Source organism: Dromiciops gliroides, chromosome 1 (assembly GCF_019393635.1).
Source record: "Dromiciops gliroides isolate mDroGli1 chromosome 1, mDroGli1.pri, whole genome shotgun sequence".
NCBI classification, from domain to species: Eukaryota; Metazoa; Chordata; class Mammalia; order Microbiotheria; family Microbiotheriidae; genus Dromiciops; species Dromiciops gliroides.
Genome location: NC_057861.1, coordinates 457,700,443 through 457,725,524, shown reverse-complemented (window position 1 = coordinate 457,725,524; position 25,082 = coordinate 457,700,443). Strand labels below are relative to the sequence as shown.

The following is a 25,082-nucleotide window of genomic DNA, read 5'->3' as shown; positions in this document are numbered from 1 at the left end:
ACATAATCTTTATTACACTTAATAGCTGTGGGCACCTGGGCAGGTCACTTAGCCTTTTTGCCTCAGTTTCCTCAAGTGCAGACAAAAAAAGAAAAAGAGGGGGGTGGGATAAATATAACACCTGCCTGCTAGAGTAGTTGTGAGGATCAAATGAGATGATATTTGTCAAACACTTAGCACACTGCCTGGTACTTGGTAGAGGCCTAATAAATGCTTGTCACCTTTTTTCCTCATTAGCTTTTAGCTTCTTATTTTTCTTCCAACTTGGCCTCGGAGTCACCCTAGTGTAGTGGCAAGAGTCCTAGCTCAGGAATCAGAAGGTCTAGGTTTTATCCTTCACACCAACACTTAGCTGTGTGACCTTGGGCTAATCATCTGTTTCCAAATTTTGTTTCCTCATCAGTAAAATAAAAAAAGTTTGCGTGCAAATCCACTAATACCTCTCAAATTCTTTTAAACTCCATCATTCTATGTTTCTGTTATAATACGAGGTTTTTTAAAAAAATAAACATTCAATCTGTGGGTCAAATCATTTTTTGCAAACATTTATTAAGTACCGACTACATGCACTTGGCTGACTGAGTCAGTTTGTATATCATCAGTACTCACTAGACCATCCTAAACTGTTTATTAGACAAGTGTTATGGATGGCATCAATAAAGAAAGCACCCTTGACCACAAAAACCGCTAGATGATGCTACTTTTCACCAGTCTCACTTTGTCTGACTTCAGTGACTTTCTTGAATTCCTGCTCCTTAGGGGTCAATGGGATCAGAGATTTAGACCTTGGAAAGCTATCTAGTGCAATCCATTAATTTTACAATTGAGGTAACCAAGACCAAGAAAGGTCAAGAAAAATATCCAAGGCCTTGCCATTAGTAAACAGCAGAGTAACAGTTCAAGCTTTTAATCTTTTCCTGATTCCCTATGTTATGCCAGGGTCTCCAAAGAGTGGGTGATATTAGGGGATTTATGCTGAAATGGGGTTGGGGGGGTGGTGGAGAGTACAAAGCAATAGGCAAGGCAGATAGTTTTCTCCCAAAATGCTGAATTCCTTTTCTCTAATAGATACAAGACAGGCCATTAACATGACTTTGACATAGTCTTTTTTTGTGTGTGGTTTGTTCTTAAGACTCCTCTCCGCCCTCAAACATCTTGCTCTCAGAATACAGAGTCCTGACTGCAAACAAACAAATCATGGAAATTAAATAGCAATAAAACTGTTGTTGGCTTCATGTAATAAATTTTATTCAGTATTTAAATGACGATTATTTCCAGAAACTTGGCAATTGTAGCCATACAAATGATGAAACTGATTCCAGTCACAGTCCATCTTTGTTTGGAAAGGAAATACCAGTAGTGTTTGAGAAATGGATTATTAAAGACCTTGGTTCGCTGAAGGTGCCTCATATGTTCTATTTGCTAACACAGCATCTTGCTGAAGAAAAAAAAAGTGAAGCTTTTCCCCTGCCCAGATTATTTTCACTACAAATCTTTAGAGCAGGAAATAAAAAACAGCTAATGGTTCACAGGGCATGTGGAATGAGTTTAAGCAAAAACGAACCATGATCCTGTTGACCGCCTCCTCTTTCCTGTGCTGTTTCGTCTATGCCTGCCTCAGAATATGTCAACAAATTTCCTTTAAGCTCAAATGGGGAAGAGAGATGGTGATTCTCTCTCTCTCTCTCTCTCTCTCTCTCTCTCTCTCTCTCTCTCTCTCTTTTTGTAAAGGGGTAATTCACAACAGATGTGCTTTTAAGAACCGTACAAGTTTGTCTTGTAAAATATTTGTAAAGAAAAATAGCCTCCGGATATCATAAAGTAATCCCTGTTTAGTTCTGGAGATGTCACAAAGGGCATTGTTTCTGTAGCTTTGATATGATTCTTTTTTTCACACAATTTGATTATAAATCAAGGTTGTTTTGTACCCAGGGTAGTGTTTGCCAGTCCCTACTAAAACGCTGTAAAAGACAGTGACTAAAGCAACTGCCCTATTGATGCTGCACATGCTTGTTTGCTAATCCCCTTAAAAACAAAATTGTTTTATGGCCCTATTTGTGTGTAGGTGGAATTTTATGTAAATCTGTAAAGGGGGACTTTCATTTAAAAATCTTACTTATTAAGACCCAGTCAAGAAGAAGGGGTTCGGGACTGTTTAAGTAAAACCGGCCCTTTTGATGGGTACTTAACCTGCTTTAACACTCCAGAAGAAAACCATTGGATAAAAAAGCAGACCCTGGGGCTTGTAGCTCCAATTTCTGTGTACCTTTTACTAGCCTGAGCTGAGCTATCTTCCTCAAGGCTATCTCCCCTCAAGGCTATTTGGCTAAAGTCTACTTCAGTTGGATTGTGTACCATGTATTTTGGTGATATCTGTTTTATGATTATTTCCAATTTTTTTTATTAATAATGATGATAGTAACTCATATAGCACTTCCATTTTCATAAAGTTAATTTTTCCCCCTTATAACAACTCCTTCAATGAGTCAGTGAGCAGTGGCAGAAAGAGCCTAGGTCAACCAACAATGGAGGCCAGAATTTTAGTCCTAGGATGTGTGACTGTGGACAAGTCACTTACCTTCTCTGATCATCTTCATCTGTAGAGATATATGCCTTTCATATATTTTTTTCAGGGGAGAAAGGGGAGGGAATAAGCATTTATGTAAGGCCTACTCTGTGCCAGATACTGTGCTAAACGCTTTACAAATATTAGCTCATTATCTCCTCACAACAACCCTGTAAATTAGGTGTTGTTTCAGTTGAGAAAACTGAGGCAAACAGAGGTTAAGTGACTTTCCCACAGTTAGTAAATTTGTGAGGTCAAATTTGAACTTGGATTTTCCTTCTCACTGCTCTATCCACTGCACCACCTACCTGACTTTCTTCCATCTAAGAACCAATGAGATATTAGTCCTGATTAAGGACAGTTATCTTCCAAGTTCTCAAACAATTTAGTAAATAGCCCTGGAGAAGATATGGCGGCCTACTAGTCAAGTCTTGAGATATGGTGAGCTTGGGGTAGCTAGGTGGCGCAGAGGATAGAGCACCAGCCCTGGATTCAGGAGGACCTGAGTTCAAATCCAGCCTCAGACACTTGACACGTACTAGCTGTGTGACCCTGGGCAAGTCACTTAACCCCAATTGCCTCACTTAAAAAAAAAAAAGAGAGAGAGAGATGGTGAGCTTGGTTAGTTCATCAGTTAGGTTAGTGGTAATGATAACAACTAACAATTATAAAAATGATGCTATTTATATAGTACTTTAAGGTTTGCAAAGCACTTTACAGATATCTCATTCTATCAGACAAGAACCTTTTGAGCTGGTGCCATTATTGTGCTCATTATATAGAAGAAACTGAGGCAGACAAAGACGAAGTGGTCTGTCCAGGGTCACATTGCTAGTAAGTGACTGAAGTGGGGTTTGAACTCAAATCTTCTCCCTATCTTTAAAAGTATAATATTTTGAAAACAATAACTTTGGAAGAAACTTTTAAAAATGAAATTTATTATGAATTGGTTTGAAGTAACATTTGAGAAAGCCTTTTGTGATAGCCTTCTGGACAAGATATAGACAATGTTAACTAGATGATAGTACAGTTAGGTAGCTTTGGATCTGGAACACTAACAAATAATGGACTGAGATTGCCTGAGGCTCAATCTGAACTCGGGTCTTCTGAAGTCCAAAGTGAGCACTCCGTCCCCTGTACCACCCAACTACTTCTAGATAGAGCGTTGCACCTGGAGTTAGAAAGACCTGTGTTCCAATCCATCCTCAGTATTGTGTGACCCAGGAAGAGTTGCTTAATTAACTCTGTTTGCCTCAGTTTTCCCCACTGTAAAATGAGGACCATAATAGCTTCTACCTTACAGGGTTGTTTTTAGGGTCAAATTAGATAATATTTGTCAAGCCCTTAGTACCTGGCACAAAATAATCACTTAACAAATGCTTGTTCCCTTCCACATGCATGTTTCTTTTATAATCCTAGTGAGCTATTCCCTGGTTAAATTACATTGTGAGTATTGTGTTCTGTCCTGGGGACCATATATTATGAAGGTCAATGACAGGTTGGAATGTGTCCAGAGAAAGGTGAACAGACTATTCAGGGGGCTGGAGACCATGCCATACAAAGATTGGTTGAAGGAATTAGGAATTTTTGGCCTAAAAAAGAGAAGGCTTTGAGGGGAGTTCTTTTTAAGTGTGCATTTGAGGGACTATTTCATTAGATGAATTGGATTTTCTCTGCTTGACTCCAGAATTCTAGAGTAGTTGCAATGGATGCAAAGTACACAGCCAGATTTCAGCTGGCTGTAAGGAAAAAGACTTCTTAACAATTAGAACAGACATTCACTTTGGGAACTATGTCTGCAGAATGACACGCATTGTCAGACCTAGTCCTCTGTGTTGGTTAATTTTGCTTAACTCTTACAAGGGAAGATTCACTGCATATCTAGGGGGTAGGATAGTACATCTGCAAATGACTGTAATGTTTTTAAAAGGCATTAATTAAAAGTGAATTAAAAGTCACATTTATATAGCACTACATTTGCAAAGTAATTTCCTCATAACCTTATAACAGGATAGGAAAGTATTTAGTCTCGTTGATAGGTAAAGAAAAGGAGGTCAGAAAAATTAAGTGACTTGTTCAAGGTGATACAGGTACAGAACTGGGAACTGGATACATTTCTCCTGACTCTGGTCAGAACTCTCTCCATTGCATTATGCTACCTATAGTTTTCTAAATACTTAAAGACTCTAATCATGGTCCACTATTCCAGTTCAAACATCCCTATTTCCTTTCCTGGATCCTCATGTAACTTGACTTTGGGTTTACTCACCATCTTGGTTGCTTTCTTATATACTCTAGGAATACTTCTATACTTTGGGAAGTGTCCTTCCTAAAATATGCCAAACAAGGCTCAACACAGATACTTCAGGCATGATCTTACCACAGCAGAGAACACTAGTACAATAATCTCATTTGCTCTGGACATTGATTTTGTTAATATGTAAGATTTTTTTGGCTGCCATTTGTGTGTGTGTGTGTGTGTGTGTGTGTGTGTGTGTGTGTGTGTGTGTGTGTATGGCAATTGGGATTAAGTGACTTTCCCAGAGTCACACAGCTAGTAAGTGTTAAGTGTCTGAGGCCAGATTTGAACTCAGGTCCTCTTGATTCCAGGGCCAGTGCTCTATCCACTGCACCACCCAGCTGCCCTGGCTGCCATTTTATAATGTTGATTCATTAAATTTATAATTTACCACCAAACTCCCTCTCCACCCCCCAAATGCCATGATATTTGGGTTGGACAAGTATTATTTACATTTTACAGGGGGGAAACCCCTGAAGTATAGAAATATTGAATAATTTACCTATCTAATTCTAGCATCAGAAATAGATTCCTGGCCTCCTGACCCTTAGTCTCATGTGCTTTTCATGAAATCATAATCTGTCTCCCTCCAATAAGGGGATTATTGTGAAGTATCACCTAAGGTGTAGCTAGGTGGTATGGCTCCTCAGTTCAAATCTGGCTTCAGAAACTTACTAGCTGTATGACCCTGGGCAAGTAATGTAACACTACTTACCTCAGTTTCCTCATCTATTAAATGAGCTGGAGAAGGAAATAGCAAGCCACTCCAGTATCTTTGCCAAGAAAACCCCAAATGAGTTCACAAAGAGTTGGACATGACTGAAAAAATGACCGAACAACAGGTACTACTTAATTGTCAACTTTTCTGTTTAGCATATTCCTTAATTGATAATGGGGAATATATTACCATGAGGAGGTGTGTGTGTGTATGTATATGTGTGTGTGTAGTTAGCTTAATGGAACATGTATCGTGATAGACCATTCCACAGAGCATGAGCTGAGTTCCCCTGAAACATCTGGGGATAATAGTTCATCAGTGAAGGACTGGGAATTTTGGCATGATGCAGTAGACCTCAGGGGCCCATTGTGGGTGGAGCCCTTCTCTAAAAGGGCTCTAGCTCTGGATCCATGCTCAAAGACCTGAATCAGTCCCAAATGGCCTGCCCCCTAAAGAGAGGGGTAAGATTCTTTTTTTCATATTCTCTGGATCTTTATGCCCCCAGTCCAGAGCCCTGGTGCAAATAACTTAAGACAAGTTTGGCTTATGTCTAGGGTCTCCCCAAAGAGGTGGTGTAGAAATTAGCTGTAGGACAGCTATATTTTCCTTCAAACCAAAGGAATGCTTATTATACAAAAGATACCTAAGTACATACTGTTGAAGACTTAAGCAAGCAGCAGTAACTTATCACTACTAGTATATTCTTCCAGGGGTTGACACTTAAATAAACATGAGACATTTTGCAGAACTGCTGAATTGGCATTTCTCCCCTGCCTTGCCACTGTTATCTTCAAGGAAGGTCCATTTCTTCTGTCAAGGCAGGAAAAGATTTTTGGCTTTTCTTCCTATCCACGATCATCTTCCCCAAAAAGAGTGTTGTTCTAGAACACACTTACTAATACCTCTGTTTGAGGGACCTAGGAATTTCTAAACACTTGGGGTAGCCATTCCCAAAAAGTCCATCTTGCAAATCGATACTTAGGATTTACCTTATATCCTGCTACTTTCCTAAAATTATTATTTCAACTAACTTTTTACTTCAGTCTTTGGGATTTTCCAAGTTTATCATCATATCCTCTGCAAAAAGAGAGGGTTTTATTACCTGATTTTCTATTCTGATTCCTTCTGTTTCTTTTTCTTTTAATTGTTATGGTAGGATTTCCAATATAATATTGAACAATATTCATGGCAATGGCCATCCTTGTCTCACACCTGATCTTATCCCCATTACAAATGATGCTTGCTGATGGTTTTAAGTAAATGGTTTTTTTTATCAATTTAAGGAAAAATCCATTTGTACCAATACTTTCAAATGTTTTTAATAGAAATGTGTTTATCAAAAGCTTTTTCTGTATCTATTGATATAATCATATGATTTTTGTTACTTTTATTATTGATATGATCAATTATGCTAATAGTTTTCCTTAAGTTAAATCATCCTTGAATTCCTGATACAAATCCTGCTTAGTCATAATGTATAATCTTTGTAATATAGTTTTGTAATCTTTTAGCTAGTATTTTATTTAGGATTTTTGCATACAAATTCATTTATGAAATTGGTCTGTAATTTTATTTCTGTTTTTACTTTTCCTGGTTTAGCCATCAGTATTATATTTGTTTCATAAAAGGAGTTTGTTGGGACCCTTTCTTTGCCTATTATTCCAAATAATTTATTTAATAGGAGAGCTAGTTGGTCTAAATATTTGATAGGATTCACTTGTAAATCTGTCTGGTCCTGTTCCTTATTTTTTAGGAAGTTCATTTATGACCTGTTTAATTTTTTTTCTAAAATAGGTCTATTTAGATATTCTATTTCCTCTAATGCTAATCTAGGCAGTTTATATTTTTGTAAATATTCTTCCATTTCACTTAAATTATTACATTAATTGGCACATAAGTTGATAAAAAGAAGTATGTAAAGAATGATTTTACATATACACATATTTGTGTCTAACGTTAGCTATCTCTAGGGTGAGGAGGGAGGGAAATAAAAGGAAAAAATTACATGATAACTTTATTATATATTTTAAAGCAATAGCAAGTTGAACATAATAATCTTTTTTTCCCCTACTCTACTATGTTATGGAAATGCTTTTTTTTATTTCTAAAGTCCAGAATTAAATAAATTTTAAAAATTGCTAAGATGTGAGGCAAATAGATTTTTCTCTTGTAACCAAGATTTTATTGGTTATTTGGTGATCAGTACACAAATACTATGTATGTATTAAAAGATGTAATCCTCCCTCCCTTACTGCACCCTTCCCCCCAAAAAAAAACAATTTAAAAAGGGTTGCTATTTAGGAACCTGTGCTCAGGAAAGAAATACAAAACAGAAGAGGCAACCCCAGTGCTTTGAGATCTACCCTCAAGCTTACCTCAACCAGGACATGTGTTAGCTCTCCTGAGTGAGTAAGACACCATTTCTAGCCCTCACAGGAAACCCCAGAGAAAGAGAGGAAAAAGCTCTTTTTGCCACAAATTCCAGAGAAAGAGAAATGGAGAACCAGAGGGTGGAGTCACTTCTTTAAAAATCTACTAGTGTGGGGGCAGCTAGGTGGCACAGTGGATAAAGCACCAGCCTTGGATGCAGGAGGACCTAAGTTCAAATTTGACCTCGGACACTTGACACTTACTAGCTGTGTGACTCTGGGCAAGTCACTTAACACTCACTGCCCCCCCCCCACAAAAACCAAAGCAAAACAAAAAATCTACTAGTGGGGGGCAGCTAGATGGTGCAGTGGATAAAGCACTGGCCCTTGGATTCAGGAGGACCTGAGTTCAAATCTGACCTTGACACTTAACTAGCTGTGTGACCCAGGGCAAGTCACTTAACCCTCACTGCCCCCTGCCCCCAAATCTACTAGTGGAAAACTTTTCCTGGTTAAGAGGCTAATCTTTTTGATGCAGCTTTGAAAGGAATGAGATAGAACAGGGGTATGCCCTAAGTTCTGTTGGGTTATCCCAAGGAGAGTCAAGCCATTCAGCATTGAGCCTCACATATCCGAAGAAGTTGTTGGGAGAGTTTAGTGCATACTCCATGGGGTGTTCTCCAATCCAATTAGTATGTGCATAAGTATCTGATGGATAGTGCGAAATCCAGGACAAATATTGATCTGATCACACTTTGGTCTTTCCAAACAGTGTTAAAAAAGTAAATAGATGTAAAAGAAGAAAATTAAAAAATAGATATGGTGATTTGGATAGCTTCCTAATGGCTCCATGTTGTAAAAAATTCTGGATTTGGAAGGGAATGACCTAGATTTGAATCTCAGTTTTTCTACTTCTTGGGCAAGTTACTTAGCTTCTCTTGGTCTCTGTTTCCTCACCTATAAATTGAGAGGTTAGATTTGATGTCTCTGAGGTTCTATCCAGCTTTTGTCACAACAGGTTTTTTAAAAATTCATTTCATTTGTTCAGTCATTAAGCACTTATTTTTCCTTTCCCCCAACCCTCAAGGAAAAAATTTCTGGTGACAAATATGAATAATTAAGCAAAACAAATGCCTTTACTGAACATATTAATAAAAAGTGTGGCTCATTTTTCATTTAAGTCCATCACCTTTCTGCCAGGAAGTTAGTCGCATTCATCACTAGTCCTTTAGAATCCTGGCTAATCATTGTATTGATGAGAATTTGGAAGACTTTCAAAATTTACAATATTGTTGTTAGAGTATAAATTGCTCTCTTGGATCTACTCAATTCTGCATGCAATATTTCCCTTGTTTCCCTGAAACCATCTCTTTCAAAATTTCTTAAAACACAATAACATTCCATTACTACTTTTATTTATTTTATAATTTCTAATAGTATTACAATACTATACATATGCCTTTTTTTTTCATCCATTCCCCAGTCAATGGGGACCCTCATATAGGGGTGTATTCCTTTTTCTTGACTAAGTAATTCTTTGTCCTATCAAAAAGAGGACTTGAAATTCAAGAACCCTTCTTCACATACACGCATGATTCATGCTTACTGAAGTAACTAATTTATTTGAAAGTCTTATATTTCTCACCTTTTAAAGAAATGTATTTTCCACTTTAGTTAATAGATACTAGGGGATTGGTTGAAATGGGTAGAAAACTATTTTGTTTTTCCCTTAGATTAATTGTATGAGAGGCTTCAAGGTCACATACCTTTGTATTCCTCTGTCCCTCTCCCTTTCCAGTGAGATGTCACCTCTTTACTGGCTCCCATTTTTCTGAGAAGGGCATTACCTAACAAATAAACCTGTACTTCATTCTGCCTGGTCCATAAAATGTCTCTCTCTTTATAGTCATTATTTTCATTTAAAGTTACAGGTAAATAGTTAACAATAACACAACCCCTTTAAGGCACACTATTACTAAAATGCTCTTAAAAATGTACATTCAATGCTTTCAATAGAAAGCATTGAAAAGCATAGGCCTAAGTCACATCAGAGGAAGGAAAAACTTGGGCCAGGTAAATGCTCATTCTGCACAAAACATATGCCATGTCAGCAAAAGGAAAAAATAAGATCTTGTCTGTGTAACATTATAAAGAATCTACCATCATTCTCTAAAATAGAAACTGACAAGTTAACACTAAGTCATCTGGAGCAAAACTGAGCATGCATAAAAGGTTTCCATACATTGGAAATTCTTATTAAGATGTCAAAATTTCTCTCTTTTATATGAACAACCAAAAAAAAATCAGGTAAATAGAAGTAAGACATTTTCCCTAGCTAAACAAAGGACCATGCCCATTGGTTTAAATGAGAAATAGAATGTTCCTATTATATTGTATGCATTGTTGGTCTTCTTAGCTCTTTAATATCTCAGGAAATTCTTGCAGGTCTTAATGGTTAAAGCTGCATACAAGTCTCTCCACACACATACATATGAACATACATATACATGTGTGTGTGTGTGTGTGTGTTTGGTCTATACCTTTCATTTAACAGGTGTAGGAAATTCCTGGTAAGTAAACTTTCCCTTCCCCATGATCAGCCACTGATTTGTAATTCATCATCTTCCAGAGGTGCCCAAATATTTTAGTGATTTGCCCAGAGTCACACAGGTAGTTTGTGTCAGAAACTAGACTTGAACCCATGTCTTTTTGATTGGAGACTGCTCTATCCATTCTACTACATTTCCTCTCAGGACCCTGTTTCTCACAGCTGACATCAGCAAGGATAAAGTACCCAGAAAGCTAGCAATGAGTTAATAAAGTCAGCACAGAATTTCATGGTTAGTCAAAGCTGCATGTATATCTAGCTTTTCACTTATCTGAGGCCCTGTCGGAGAATCACCTGTATTTCAAATTTCAGACTCCACAGCAATGTTTCCAATGTGAAGGAGGAGAAAACACTGTCATTGCTTTCTGGGCTCTGATCCAATTTTACCTCTGTCCCTGAGTTGGAAGACTATTTCAAGGAGTGATGCTGTGGAATGTCATTTCCTAGTAAATCCTTAGACTCATTGCTGTTATCTGTACAGTAAAACTCCCATTATTTACATTGAACATTGGCACATGATCAGGCATGTTTAGATGATTTAAAACACAGGGCCTACAAAATGGCAGTTTGTTAGCAAATTAGGGAACTAATTTACCTGACCAATCTCTATATTCAAAGCTTTTTTAAAATTCTATTTTACTTTTTTAATGAACAAAAATCTCAACTCCCCTGTCTGCTCCTATTAAAAAAGGGGGGGGGGTGAGGGGATAACAACCACTTTGAAATAAATATATAAAGTCAAACAAAACAAATTCTCCCATTGGCTGTGTCCAAAAATATGTCTCCTCACCCATCAGCAGAAGTAAGAGAGCAAGAGTTGAGATACATGCCAAGCTATGCCTCTTTACTAGCTTTTTTTTTTTTTTTTTGGTGGGAAGCATGTTAAATCTGAAAGCTTACATTCTGTTAAAACAAAGCCAAGAATTGCTGACACAGAGTATCAAGTTCACGGTGTCTCTAAATTTTCAATGAGGCTTAGAGAATTTCTGAGGAGGGTAGATGTAGAGTAGCCTTCATTATAATTCACAAGCTTTGAAGTGTTAGAAATTGCTTTCTCTTGCCAGTTATATGCTTTCAAGTTACAAAAATGGTTTGTGTAATTCTGAGTGACTTAACTCAAAGAAAATGCACCGAGAACACCCATCTGAAACTAAATCCTTCAGGGGTCTATTTGTTAAGGGAAAGAGCTTTAAAGAACAAACAAACTTTACCATTTTTCCTACAATAGTTTTACCTCAGGAAAACGAGATAAAACAATATTTCTCCAACTACTTGTTGAACATTTGGAAAGATGTTCAAGGGCAGGGCCAGCACTAAACAAAATTATTGATAGGAACATTTTTCTTAAGTTGCTGTTCTGCCTTTACCTCCCTCTACTACCTCCTAGGGAATCAGAAGCTTAAAGGAAGAACTCCTTAAAAGTATGAATGTGTGAATAAAAATGTGCTAAACTCTTGGGTTAGTAAAAGTAAAAACAGTTCCTGCCCTGGGGAAGCTTGTGTTCTTACTGCAGGGGAAGTGGGAGGGGAAGCAATGCCTGTAGGGTAGTTTTGGCAGGGGAGGGGCACTTCCATTAAAACACCCTTCTCAGGAAATAAGGCTGAGCTGATTGGATGGCAGCTCCACATCTGGAGGGGAGAGTATACAGGATGGAAGTGAAATCCTTGAGAATATAGTTGGGAAGAATATAGCTGGGAGAGCTTGACTGAATCCCAATCTTGATCCTGCCATCATGGTTCTACTCTGCTAGGTGGTGCAGAGGATAGAGCACTGGCCCTGGAATTAGAAGAACCTGAGTTCAAATCTGGCCTCAGACGCTGTGTGAGCCTGAGCAAGTCACTTGACCCTAATTGCCTCAAACATCCTGGGCCATCTCCAGTCATCCTGATGTATATCTTGCCACTGGACCCAGATGGCTCTGGAGTAGAGAATGAGGCCAGTGACTTTGCACATCCCTCCCTCACTTAAATCCACTTCATTCCAAGTCATGTGACATGATCCTCTTTGAGAATGAAGGACAGAGCAGCCAGGTGGTGCTGTGGATAAAGCACCAACCCTGGATTCAGGAGGACCTGAGTTCAAATCTGACCTCAGACAGGTGACACTAGCTGTGTGACCTTGGGCAAGTCACTTAACCCTCATTTCTCCACCCTCCCTCCCCCCAAAAAAGAAAAAAAAAGAATGAAGGACAAACAACAACAGTTGGGAAGTAGTGAGTGAAGTAAAGCTTGGGTGGGACTTTGCTAAAATAGAGAAACAAGGCCAGCTAGGTGGTGCAGTGGATAGGGCACTGGCCCTGGAGTCAGTAGGTTCAAATCTGTATTCAGAAACTCTAGCTGTGTGACTCTGGGCAAGTCACTTAACTCTGATTACCTCAAAAAAAAAATAGTCAGTTGAGATAGTCATGATTTGAAACAGCTGACCCCCAGATGGGCAGTTCCAGAGATGAAAGCATTAAAACCTCCAAGACATGGTAACCAAGATACAATTTTTCTCTCAAATACCTGTTAACCTTCAACAGTCAGAGCTATGCCACCACAGAAGGAAACGAGTGTTCTTACCAAGAAAGAACCTTGGTGGGATGTCAGTCAGAATGCAAGCACACTGAAAGCCTTTTGGCTTGGGTTCTGCTGTCCCAAGTATATTCAGAATTTCAGATTGGTAAATGTTTTTGAGAGGCATAGTGCATAGAGAGCTGGCCTTGGAGTTTGTAAGCCTCTCAAACATACTGACTGTTAACCTGGGCAGGTCCCAGTCCCCCAGGTATCTCTCTAAGACTAGAAATGGCAGACCAGCTACTAAAGGGAGTTTGCTCATTGGGAGCTATGCAAATGAAATCACGTGTTTGGGCCAGCCCCAAAATTCATCTTTTTTTTTTTTTTTTTGGTGAGGCAATTGGGGTTAAGTGACTTGCCCAGGGTCACACAGCTAGTAAGTGTCAAGTGTCTGAGGCAAGATTTGAACTCAGGTCCTCCTGAATCCAGGGCCAGTGCTGTATCCACTGAGCCACCTAGCTGCCCCCACCCAAAAAGTTCCATCTTGAAGTTGAAAGGTAATCAGCCTGGTTTTCTCAATATTCGCACTATTTTCTCCCTGTAAAATAGACACCTTGACTCTGCTAGGCCATTATGATACTCTTTTTTAAAAAAGTTATTGCCTCAGTGAATGGAGTGATACCTTGCTGACCTGAAGGAATGAATGTGTTTTTTCCAAGAAAGCTTTAGCCACTAAGGAACAATTTAAGCCCTTGGAGAATCTGGTGTAATTTGTTGGTAACATAAGTATTATATTCCAGCATAGACAGATGTGAGGAAGACTCCTTGGTACTGCCTTACAGTTGTTTACAATATTTTAGAGGCAAGTTAAAAATCTAATAAATAAAAAAAAAGATTGCTTAAAAATTATTCTGAATCATTAGAAATAGTTTTACAATATAAATCTCACATGCTTCCTGATTTATAGCCACTGGCTGTCTTTTATGGGTAATTTTTTTAACATCTTCAGAAGAAACTTTAATAATGCATTTTTAAAGTAGTGTCACTACTGAACCTTTGGATGATTAAATACTATATGATATTTCCTTCATCCAAGCTGGTTTATAAAGGAAAGCAAAAACGACAATAAAAGAAATGTACCAATTTATTCTCTACTAATAAAGTATTGAACATTAGAGGGAAAAAAGTATGAAATATTGGAATGCAACACAGAGCAATTCCATTACCCATTGCAGTTTTGGGTCATATACTATATATAAAGAGTAATTACTTCATTCATTGGAGACCACAGTGGAGGGAGACAGTTTGTGATAAAAGAGATTTTAATATAAAATTTCTATTTCAAAGCATTTACTTTTCAGAGCTTTGCTAGCATTGCAAAGCATCTTCTTGCTTTGGAGAAGGGAAATTAAGAGTAGGAAGCCAAAAGGAAACCAATACCACCAACTGATTATGAGAGGGTTTAGTTTACATCTCACTCTAAAGTTTGGGAGTGTTGGTTAAAAATGGTCTTTATAGATAAATTTCCATGAATGTCCTCTCAGTTAACCAAAGCCCCATATAGAATACACACTGACATATAAAATGATAGTTTCCAAAATGTTTCTTGCATTCTATCATTGAATCGAAGCTCTCAAATTTCACATCCTTTGTCAATTATTTGGCCTAGTGCCAGTCATAGGAAAAGTTTTGAGATGAGGCATAAAGAAGAACAGACCACAATACCTGAAATGAGTTCTCTTAAAATATTTTTCATCTTTCCATTTCCTAACACCCCCCATTAATTCTCTCCTCTCTCAGAAAGCCATTCCTTATAACAAATTTAAAAAAAATAAAAATGGAAAATAAATTTGGCAAAGCTGAGCAATACATTAAAAAATTGCTATTTTATTGCAGCTGCATATCTGTTGACTCCCCCCCCCTTCAAAGAGGGGTGGGGGAGGTGAGGTGCCTTCTCAAAGATAGAAGTTTCTTTTGGGGGGGGGCAGGGCAATGAGGGTTAAGTGACTTGCCCAGGGTCACACAGCTAGTAAGTGCCAAGTGTCTGAGGCCAGATTTGAACTCAGGTACTCCTGAATCCAGGACCAGTGCTTTATCCACTACACCACCTAGCTGCCCCTTTCCCCTACCTTTCTTACAGTGTCTCCTCAGATAGCCAGTCCACCACAGATGGGGGAGTATTTTGTCATCCTAAACTTGAGAATTGAGAAGGTCAATTATAACAAAAAGATAAAACATTATGCCTTATTAGGAAAATTTTCTGTCTTATACATGTTATGCTTCAGCCCCAATTTTGATTCCCTTTTCAAAAAGAATTCATGGAGATGCTTCATTCTATACACATGATTAAACTTAGCCTGAATTCAAGAAAGCAAGGGCCAGAGGCCAAGGTGTTTATTGGCCCAGAATATGTTATGAAGTGTACAGGAAGTGGCCTTTAGTTATTTTTTTATTCTAAAGAACATAATTATGTAATTGAGTTAAAATTTTTTTGTTTTAACTGGAGGAGGAAAAAAGATGAGAGGTTGAGGCATCCATGTTTGTACTGGCATGTGACTTCTGAAGAGAGTAACATGGGGTGGGTGGTATTTGCTTACCTTACCATTAGTGAGATGTTTTATGGAATACATCTACCCTCCCTGGCCCACATTCCATTTAAACACAAGTGAGGTGAAAAATCTGTTTTGAGGTCTCCCTTGGAAATTTAATTTCAATATGACTATACTGGGTCTGGTTATAAATTAACTCCCATGTCACTGGCCACAGTGATTTCACCTCAGTGGCAGAGAGTGTGCCAGTTGCCTTTAATACATCCCCTCTGTTTTGAGGTGGCTGAAGTCCAACTGAGCAAAGTGTTTCATGTGTAAAGTGCCCAGGGCTCCTCTGAAATGGATAGGAAGTCGGCATGTAAATGTGGCTGTAGCTTTATTATTCCAGTACCCCTGGCTCCTTCCAGTAAGTACTGACTGCCACATGAGGAGGTCTCAAGCATTCTGGCACAATGTTCAAGTGTTCAAAGGAAGTCAGATGAATGAAATTGGATCTACATTTCCGTAGACATTCACACAGTCATGGAAGCTGGATTGGATGGTCTCTACAAAGCCAGCTGGGCAAATTTGGGTGGTACTAGATTCCAAAGCAGAATTTCAAATGGTTGGAAGGACCACCACCAGTTCTTCCTTCTGCAGAGGCCTGAATTTCATTCCAGGTCCTCTTGTTCCCTCTGGCCCAGCTTTTCTTTCCAGAACTCCAGGGCTTGGCCTGCTTCTTTCCTTAGAACTCTGTCAGGCCCCACCCTCTCTTCTATCAAGATCTTCCTTTAGGAAGCTCTCATAAACCAAAGGTTTTTAATGCAAACAACCAGAGAGACTCTGGTGGGAGTTGGGGGCGGGGAGAAGGGGAAGGGGGCAAAGTTAAAAATAAGAGGCAAATATTACAAATTTAAACACTCCTCCAGTGTTTAAATCTACAGGAATAGTAGGTAACCTCTGGTCTTCCATGAAATGTAAATAGTTAGATTTAATAATCCTTATCTATTTTCCTCTTTTTTTCCTTAGCCTCCTTCTCCCACTCCCTCCAAGTCTTGAGTTTGCTCTACCCAAAGAATTTTCTCTTTTTACATCCCAGCTGGATTTCTGCTCACACTATCCATTTCAGCATCCCCCTTTGAACAGGAAACAAGTCCCTCCAGTTCCCCTCACCTACACTTTTTTTTTGTGGGTCAGTGGGGGTTAAGTGACTTGCCCAGGGTCACACAGCTAGTAAGTGTCAAGTGTATGAGGCTGCATTTGAACTCAGGTACTCCTGAATCCAGGGCCAGTGCTTTATCCACTGCCACCTAGCTGCCCCTACACTTTCTAATAGTATCCACCTCTCCAGTTCTCTACAACTTCACTTTCTAACTGTAAGAACAATCTAGCCAGTGGGACAAAAGTTTTCTGGGGGGCAGTCAAAACTAATTTACATTTCAAAGGAGACCCTGGGGGGTGCTTACCTCTCCAAGTTCCTTAGTTTTTGGTTGGTATAGTCAAAACTCAATTCCTCACTTGCCCTTGGGTCAATTACCAAGCTTCCCTTGTACTTTAACCTAGCTTGAATTTGGTATGAACCCTGTGCCCTTTTGAATTACAGAGAATTGAAAGTGGTAAACTGATTACTAATAGCCTGTGCTACTGAATCAGATAAATTCTATATCTAAAAGTGTTCAAACTTTACCGACCTCCCGAGTTGCTCTGATGTAGTTTGCAACTGTTCACTTCAAGACTAACAATCTTTACATAGGCATTTTTCCCCTACTTGCTAACAGTTTCCCTTTCATAACTCATTTCCCATTTTTCTCTACTGCTGAGTTTTCTGAAACTACTGCAAAATTTAGACTTCTGGGGTTAAAATTGGGACAAGGAACTGTGGTGAAATAGAGAGGTTCCTGAGGTTGGTCTAGGAGCTGGTTCAATGAAATGGGAGTGGCGGGGGGGGGGGGGATTCCCTTTGTATTATTAATTGTAATGTTTTCGGAAGTCAGAACCAAAGGATGAACCCAGGTCTTGTGACTTAAAGTCACTCTTTTTTTTTCTCTCTCCGGGCAATGAGGGTTAAGTGACTTGCCCAGGGTCACTCAGCTAGTAAGTGTCAAGTGTCTGAGGCCAGATTTGAACTCAGGTCCTCCTGAATCCAGTGCCAGTGCTTTATCCACTGTGCCACATAGCTGACCCTAAAGTCACTTTTAAACTAGGGAAGGGTCGTGTGCTTCTCTGTACCCCTATTTACCATTTACTCCTTATATCCAACAGAGAAAAGATATGAATGCAGAGGGCTTGGGTTCAGTTCTCCACTTTGCTATTTATTATCTGTCACCTTGGGCAAATCACTGCCTACTCCCCCCCACCCTCTTCACTCTGGATATTTTCAAATCTGTTAAAAGAGAGGGTGAGATTAGGGTTAGTAGGAGGTCTATTTCAGTTCTAAATCCTGTGATTTAATAGATAATCTTGCTTTAGCAGAATTTATGTATTTATGTATCTATTTGTTTATTTTAGATTTTATGTATTTATAGGATCCTTGTCCCCAATACATTTAGTTTACATACATCATATCACATACACACACACACACACACACACACACACACGCACACGTATTTCCAAAATTAAAAAAAAAATTACAAGGTCAATTCAAAGAATTCAAGAATTTTCTCCCCCCTTAATACTGACTGTCTCTTTTTAATTATGTTTTAGGACAGTGAAAAAAAAGGATTCATAAATAAAATCTATGCTATCCAAGAGGTGTGTGTCAGCGTCCAGAACATCCTTGATGAAGTGGCATCCTTTGGAGAGAGGATAAAAAAGTGAGTGCTGCTGACGTATGGGACCTGGCCTCCTTTGGGATAGGACTCCCATTTGTTTCTTAGAGGGCAGAGTATCACATGGTTTTCTTGGCAGGGGACTTCTGGGCAATCTATTGCTTGGTCTCCTCATTATTTACTTTTTCTGCCAACCCTGAGATTTAAGAAGGTTTTGTCATTTTCATTCTGAAATTTAGCACATATTGGTTGGAATGGAATCATAGCTGTCACTTTTAAGGATGGGATTATTTCTTACTTCAGTTTAGCACATTTAAAAACCAAAGCACTTTGTTCTTAAATGGAATAGAAAAAGGGGGGAAACCCCACCCTGCTCAATAAAGAATTCAGGTATTCAATATATACTTGCACTTTATTGTTGGGCAAGTTTTCTTCGTACTGAGGTTACCTTGAATACAAAAAGGTTTGTTTTACGTAGAGTAACATGTAAGGAACTGTCTTCGGTTCTCCCCAGTTTTTGTAAATTAAGTAGTGGAGGTCATAGCTGCCAGAGAAATTTGTTATCATCTTGTCATTTTGGAACTTTTTGTAATCTTTTTCTTAAAGAAAAGTGGCCTGAGCTAGAATGAAAGAGCGGAGGCAGTTTTTAATTTTTGTTTAGTTTTGTTACAAATATTCTAACTTACTGAAATACTCTTTATAGAAACAATTTTTTTTAAAAGGAATGTGAATTTAAAAGGATTTGTTACTAAACATAAGTGTTATTCTAGTCTCCATAATGACTGCTAATGGCCTATTCTAAGCAATGGCACTTTGTAGATAGATGTATTTCCTATAGTTTCCACTTATGTACTCATAGCTTTGCTTATTATTCATACCCAGCAGATTCAGGATTTAAGGCTTACACTGACTTTGGTGGAAGTGAATTATTTGAACTCAAGGTGTAAGCTATTCATCCAGTGCCTTTCATTTTACTGAGGGGATAATAATATTTTATTTTGAATGCTTTCTTTTGTAATATAGCTCCACATACTCATAGGTGCTGAATTTCCTTTTGGGGGGAGGCAGGGTAATAACAATGACTGTAGCAATCTCCTCTCCCAAATTCTCCTCCAAGCAGCATTCACTCACAGATTTCCAAGGCCTTCTCCTCATATAATTCATGTTATTTCTGTCCCCAAGAACCTTTCTTTCCAACCCACACATCAGTACTCTAAAACATACAAGGTTCTATCCTGATATTGTACATTTCCGAGTTAACTATTGTTCTTTCCCTGGGCCTGCTATATCTAAGTCTGAGATGTGAAGATGAAAAAAAACTATGCTTTCTAATGCAGAAAACTTTGAATTATTTGCTTTAAAGTCAAGGGGAGGAGGAGAAATAAGTTGTTTTTTAATCTACCATTTCTGAATGGTGGGAAGCTGCCACCCTGGAACAGGTGTTTGGCCAGAAAATATACATGGCCACTTGAAGAAAAAGGCTGAGTCCTGGCTATAGAGCAGTGTGGAGGACATCTGGACTCTGCAGAGCTTTCCATGGTGTGGGCTAAATGGCAATGTTTCAAAGCCTTGCCAACATTATGATTTGTGCACAAAGAAACTGTGGGGTACTGAAAAAGAGATGCTTCTCCTGGGACCAAACCAGTGAAAATAGTTTGTCTTGAAAGTAGTTTCACAAGATAGCAAAGCCCCTTTGTGGACACCATCTTTTTCATGAAATCATCATTGAAGTAACCTCTTTGCATTCCTGAAATGAATCAAAATCTCCCCCCCCCCCATCGTTTCCTTCTCTCTCCACCCCCTCTCTGTTGCCTTGTCTTCTTTATCCCCCTCCTCTTGCCATCCATCTGTGTCTCTGTCTCTTTCTCTTCATATTTCTCCATTCCCTTATCTTTTCTTTGCAGGGGAGAGATACTTTGGAATAAGGTTCTTCACATTTTAATCTAGAAAAAAGGGCAACAGAACCTTTCCCCCCCTGCCAATAGTCACACTGGTGGAGACTGTCTCTGCTATTTCTTTCTTACTTGTTCCTCCAAGAGGAGTAAGGCAAAATGCACAGAGCCCATGCTAGGACAGCACAGAAGGAGGTTTCCAGATTGGATAGTCGATGTCCTCACACATGGGGTAGTGTGATCGATAGCTCTGAGCTGAGCCACAGGAAGGCAAGCAGACCCTCAACCTTCTGTTCACTGCAGATCCAGGCAGGAGAAAGGAAATGAGCAGGTGTCCCTTGAGGAGAAAAGAAGTGATTCTACACCTAGTGACAGTTACATAATGTTCACTTTGGAAAGATGTCAAAATTGCTAGCGAAGAAAAAAGACAAACAAAAACAAAACAACCAGACCATACCAATTATTTGAAGTAGTGCATCCAAGATAATCCAACCATAGTATTTGGACTCTTTTGGCAGAAAGAATTATGAGAAAAATGCTGAGAGAGAGAGAGAATGAGAATATGAATATCTAAGAAATGGCTGCCACATCCACTCTAGTTGACCCACCTACAAACCCAACCCTTGGCACTTCATATAGGTTGACTAAACCCAATGACTCACAGTCCAAGGGTAAGAACCCATACTTCAAACTTTCCAGAGATGAGTAACTATCATAAAATTCCTTTATTTCCTCGACAATCTGCATAAACTGGATGCCCAACCTCTCCTTGATGTTTTGGGGTTCAAGAGCCAGACATCAGAGTATATTAGTGCCCTTTTGGCAGGTTAATACTGGTAAGATATTTTGAGGGATGGCATTAAATATTTGAAAATGACAATAGAACTAACTGGGTAATCAGACCCGGATGCTTCATAGAGTGTATCTGCATTCTTTATACCCTTCCTCTTAGAGAGCTGTCAGTGATTTTCCAGGGAACTGCTACACTACTACATGGGAGCCAAATCCTTAAAAATCACAGGGACTTTTTCATCTTTATTTCTCTATATTTCTCTGTTCTTTCTTTCTCTTTTGTCTAAGATACATATTAACTTTCCCCCTTTCTGCCTTAACTCACTATTTTTACAAAGTTTTTTTGTTCCTTTCTCATTTTTAGATGCAATTCCTTATTTTTAAAAATTTCAGTCTTGGATCTTTTCCCATTTCCTTTTCATTGGGGTGGGGGAGAGGTACTGTTTTTTTTTTTTTAAATCTCTTTATTCTCATCTTCTCCCTCCCCCTCTTCTGTCTCTTACCTTGCCACTCAACATAGGATTTTAGGTCTGGAAGGGATCTTAGAGGTCTCTTCTGTCCTTTTGTTTTACAGATAAGGAAACTGAGGCCCCAAAAAGAAAGTCATAGAATCACAGAATCTCAGAATTAAAGAATTTCAGAAACCAGCTTACCTGACCCATGCTTGATCAACCCATTACAAAATCCCTACAAAATGGTCATCTAGCTTTTCCTTAAAAACATTCAATCAGTATCAAACCATTACCTACTGAGCTCATTTCCACTTTGTGTAGTCCTAATCCACATGACAACCCTTCAAATAATGGAAGACAGCTGTTATGTTCTTTCCTCTCCCACCTCCCACCAAGTCTTCTCTACTCCAAATTAAATATCCCCAGTCCCTTCAAATGATCTTCATCCCCCTGATCGTTTTGTTTTTTTTTTAATAGTGAGGCAATTGGGGTTAAGTGACTTGCCCAGGGTCACACAGCTAGTAAATGTTAAGTGTCTGAGGCCGGATTTGAACTCAGGTACTCCTGACTCCAGGGTTGGTGCTCTATCCACTGCACCATCTAGCTGCCATCCCCCTGATCTTGAAACAGGTCCTTTACCATTCTAGGTGCCCTCCTCTGAGTGTTCTCTGACTCATCAGTCCTTTAGAAACTTAATAAAGGTCACACTAATGGTGTTGGAATAGTCTAGTGTTGTGACTAGAACCATGGTGAGGTAGAATTATGAAGTATGAAGACACCACATTCCACTAGTGTTCTCTCCACTCAACTTTCCATCTAATTTGTGGTGTTTCCAATTAAAAAAAAAACCACCAAACTCATTTTTTTAATCAACTATTTTCAAGAGGAAAATATTTTGTGGGCTGGTAAATTTTTACAAGCTATAACAAACAATTAATTTTTCTTCTTTACTTGACATAATTCTGAAAACTCAACAAAGGAAGGAGTGCAGTCCCAGTTTGATGGGAAATCTAGATGTTTCATAGACCAAAGGATTCTGTCCTTATCTTCATACATGTTACTTCTCTGGAGACATGTTAACAAATTTTTGCATGGAAAGTATGGAAGGGTTGATGATGGATTCACAAGCATGTTTATTATTATCAAGAATTAGATAATATTGCTTTACATGTCTGTTTGAAAAATGGAAGAACGGGGGCAGCTAGGTGACACAGTGGATAAAGCACCAGCCCTGGTTTCAGGAGGACCTGAGTTCAAATCTGACCTCAGAAATTTGACATTTAGTAGCTGCATGACCCTGGGCAAGTCACTTAACCCTCATTGCCCTGAAAAAAAAGAAAAAAGAAAAAGAGAAGAACAAGGTGAATCTGCTGTGGGTGGAGGAGACAGAACTGAAGATGAGGGTCAAAGGTCCCTAGGGCACCTATTATCAAACATGTTTCCTGCAATGCTGCTCTCTCTAGTTGTGTCAGAATTAGATTGTTATGATAGGGAAATATGTAACAAAATAAAAACATAATATGTCATTATCTCCATCAATATGCAGCTTTAGGGATCCTTACCTATGATTTAGTAGGCCCATTTCTACTTGACTTGGATACCACCAGCTGGTAAAGAATGAAACCAGAGTTATTTATTCCCACCTCCCTATGGTCACTCTGTGGCTTAGTTTCTACCCTGGTTAGAAAGTGATGGAGGCTAATTAGGCCCATTGTACAGATATGAAGTCTGGCCATTACTTGCTTCATCTTTGGTTGAAAGCACATGGTGATATTGCTGACGTGTTAATTTTTCATTCAGTACATTCAACTGGACGGTGCCATTCTTAAGTTGGCTGGCAATCACTGCCCTCTGTGTGTTCACAATCATCCTGTATTTCATTCCGCTGAGATACATTGTCCTTGTCTGGGGTAAGTAAAGCCCTTTTTTAAAAAAATAATAATAAAAAAAAAAAACCAAAGCAAAACTGTCTGAGCTACTTAGAACAAACTGTTTTTAAGGGATGAGTTATATTGTCAGTAGTTCTCTGTATTTATGGTCATGAAGCTGCTCCATGATGGAAAGAGACAGGTCAGTTAAAAATCACAACAGTGTAAAGATTTAGGCCTACCTGCAAAATGCATTTTTCTTGCCTGGCATTGTAGCCTTCATCATACTATAAGCATGGGGCTGTGCAGATTCTTCATATATCAAAATGTAGCTTTGTCTAGATATTACTCTGATTTATTTTCACCACTTATACACAAACAGAAGCATTTCAATCTATATGGTGCATTTAAGACAATATGCTTTTCTTCCCCCCTATGGTACTTTATCATCTGATAGCATACGTAAACATGAAAGTGTATGTGCATGGGAGGCTGTCTAAGAGGTCACCTTTAGGTTTACTGAAAAGAACACTCAGTATTTCACAGATGAGGAACAAGAAATCTGTTTTATTTCTTCTAAATCAGAATCTCTACCTACTACATACCTGTTTTTCAAGATGATATTTAAGTCCTGCCTTGTTCATGCAGTTATTGCTAGTCAACAAGAATTTATTAAGCCACCTACTAGGTGCCAAGACACTTTGTTAAGCACTTTTTACCCACTGTTCTTAAACGCAGACCCCTATTTGGGAGATTTTCAGTGCTGTCTGGAGTTAATTTTTTTTCTCTCTTTCTTGACAAAATTCATGGTTTGGAAAACTCAATTTTCAGCCTCCAAGGACTACTACCATATAAACCCACCAAGTTAATGATTTCAAATAATCATTTTTCTTTGCCTATATATAAATCAGTTAGAAAAAGGGAAAGAAACTATATTGAAGGAGAATTGTTACTGCCCCCCCCACCTAATCTAATATGAAACAAGGAACCAAAATGGGTCATGAACTTCCAAAAAAGCATCTGGCTGTCAAAAGGAAAAAAGAGCAGAGGTAAAATGTAGGAGCAGGCTTTTTAGCATTTTTTTTTGTATTGAAAGAGCTTTATGACAATCTGCTTCGATAAAATGATCAGTGGCATTAGGGATAGTCTGTCTCCAAACTCGTCTTTTCAAGTTTGAAGAGGCTGCCTTGTCATACCTAATGTGGACCCCAGTATCTTTGGCCATTCATTTCCTTTGACCCCTAAAAACCAAAACAAAACTTGGGCTGTTTTCTGGAATCCTACAATTTAAAGAAACTCCAGACTATGACACTGTTCTTACCACAAGAGGGAAGAAGGAGCAGGAGCGGTTCCACTGTATTTACTGAATGTTTAGTTCCTCATCTTTCATTCATTTCTATATTTAAAACAGATGCTGTTTTACTGAAGGAATTAGGGAAAAGTGTCACCTTAGGGCAGTTTATTACCTCCAGACCAGGCAGGGTCAGGCTTGTCCTTGGCTTAGCAAGGCAGTTCTTATAAAAACCTGAAAAACATCCATGTAACAAAAAGGCATCTCTATATTTTGTGGTACACATTAGTGGAATCTAGTTAAGTAACTTTTAGTGGACTCCTAAGGAAAATCGACTTACATGTCACTTCAGAACAAATGTTTGGGCCTGTTGTTTCATCAGATTAAATAGAAAAAGAATTCTATTTGTTTTTGTTGCCCTTAGTGGGTAGAT

General features: G+C 38.7%; 1 protein-coding gene across 6 annotated transcripts in view; it reads left to right on the top strand.

Annotated features, from left to right (window-relative positions):
• The window catches only part of MCTP1 (multiple C2 and transmembrane domain containing 1), a 793,635-nt gene that overhangs the window by 761,640 nt on the left and 6,913 nt on the right, over nucleotides 1-25,082 (top strand). For all 6 annotated transcript variants that reach the window (XM_044001060.1, XM_044001042.1, XM_044001050.1 and 3 more), the window contains 2 exons: nucleotides 18,290-18,399; nucleotides 23,291-23,400. In XM_044001060.1, coding sequence (XP_043856995.1) covers nucleotides 18,290-18,399; nucleotides 23,291-23,400 — 220 coding nt within the window. The remainder of the gene's footprint in view (nucleotides 1-18,289; nucleotides 18,400-23,290; nucleotides 23,401-25,082) is intronic.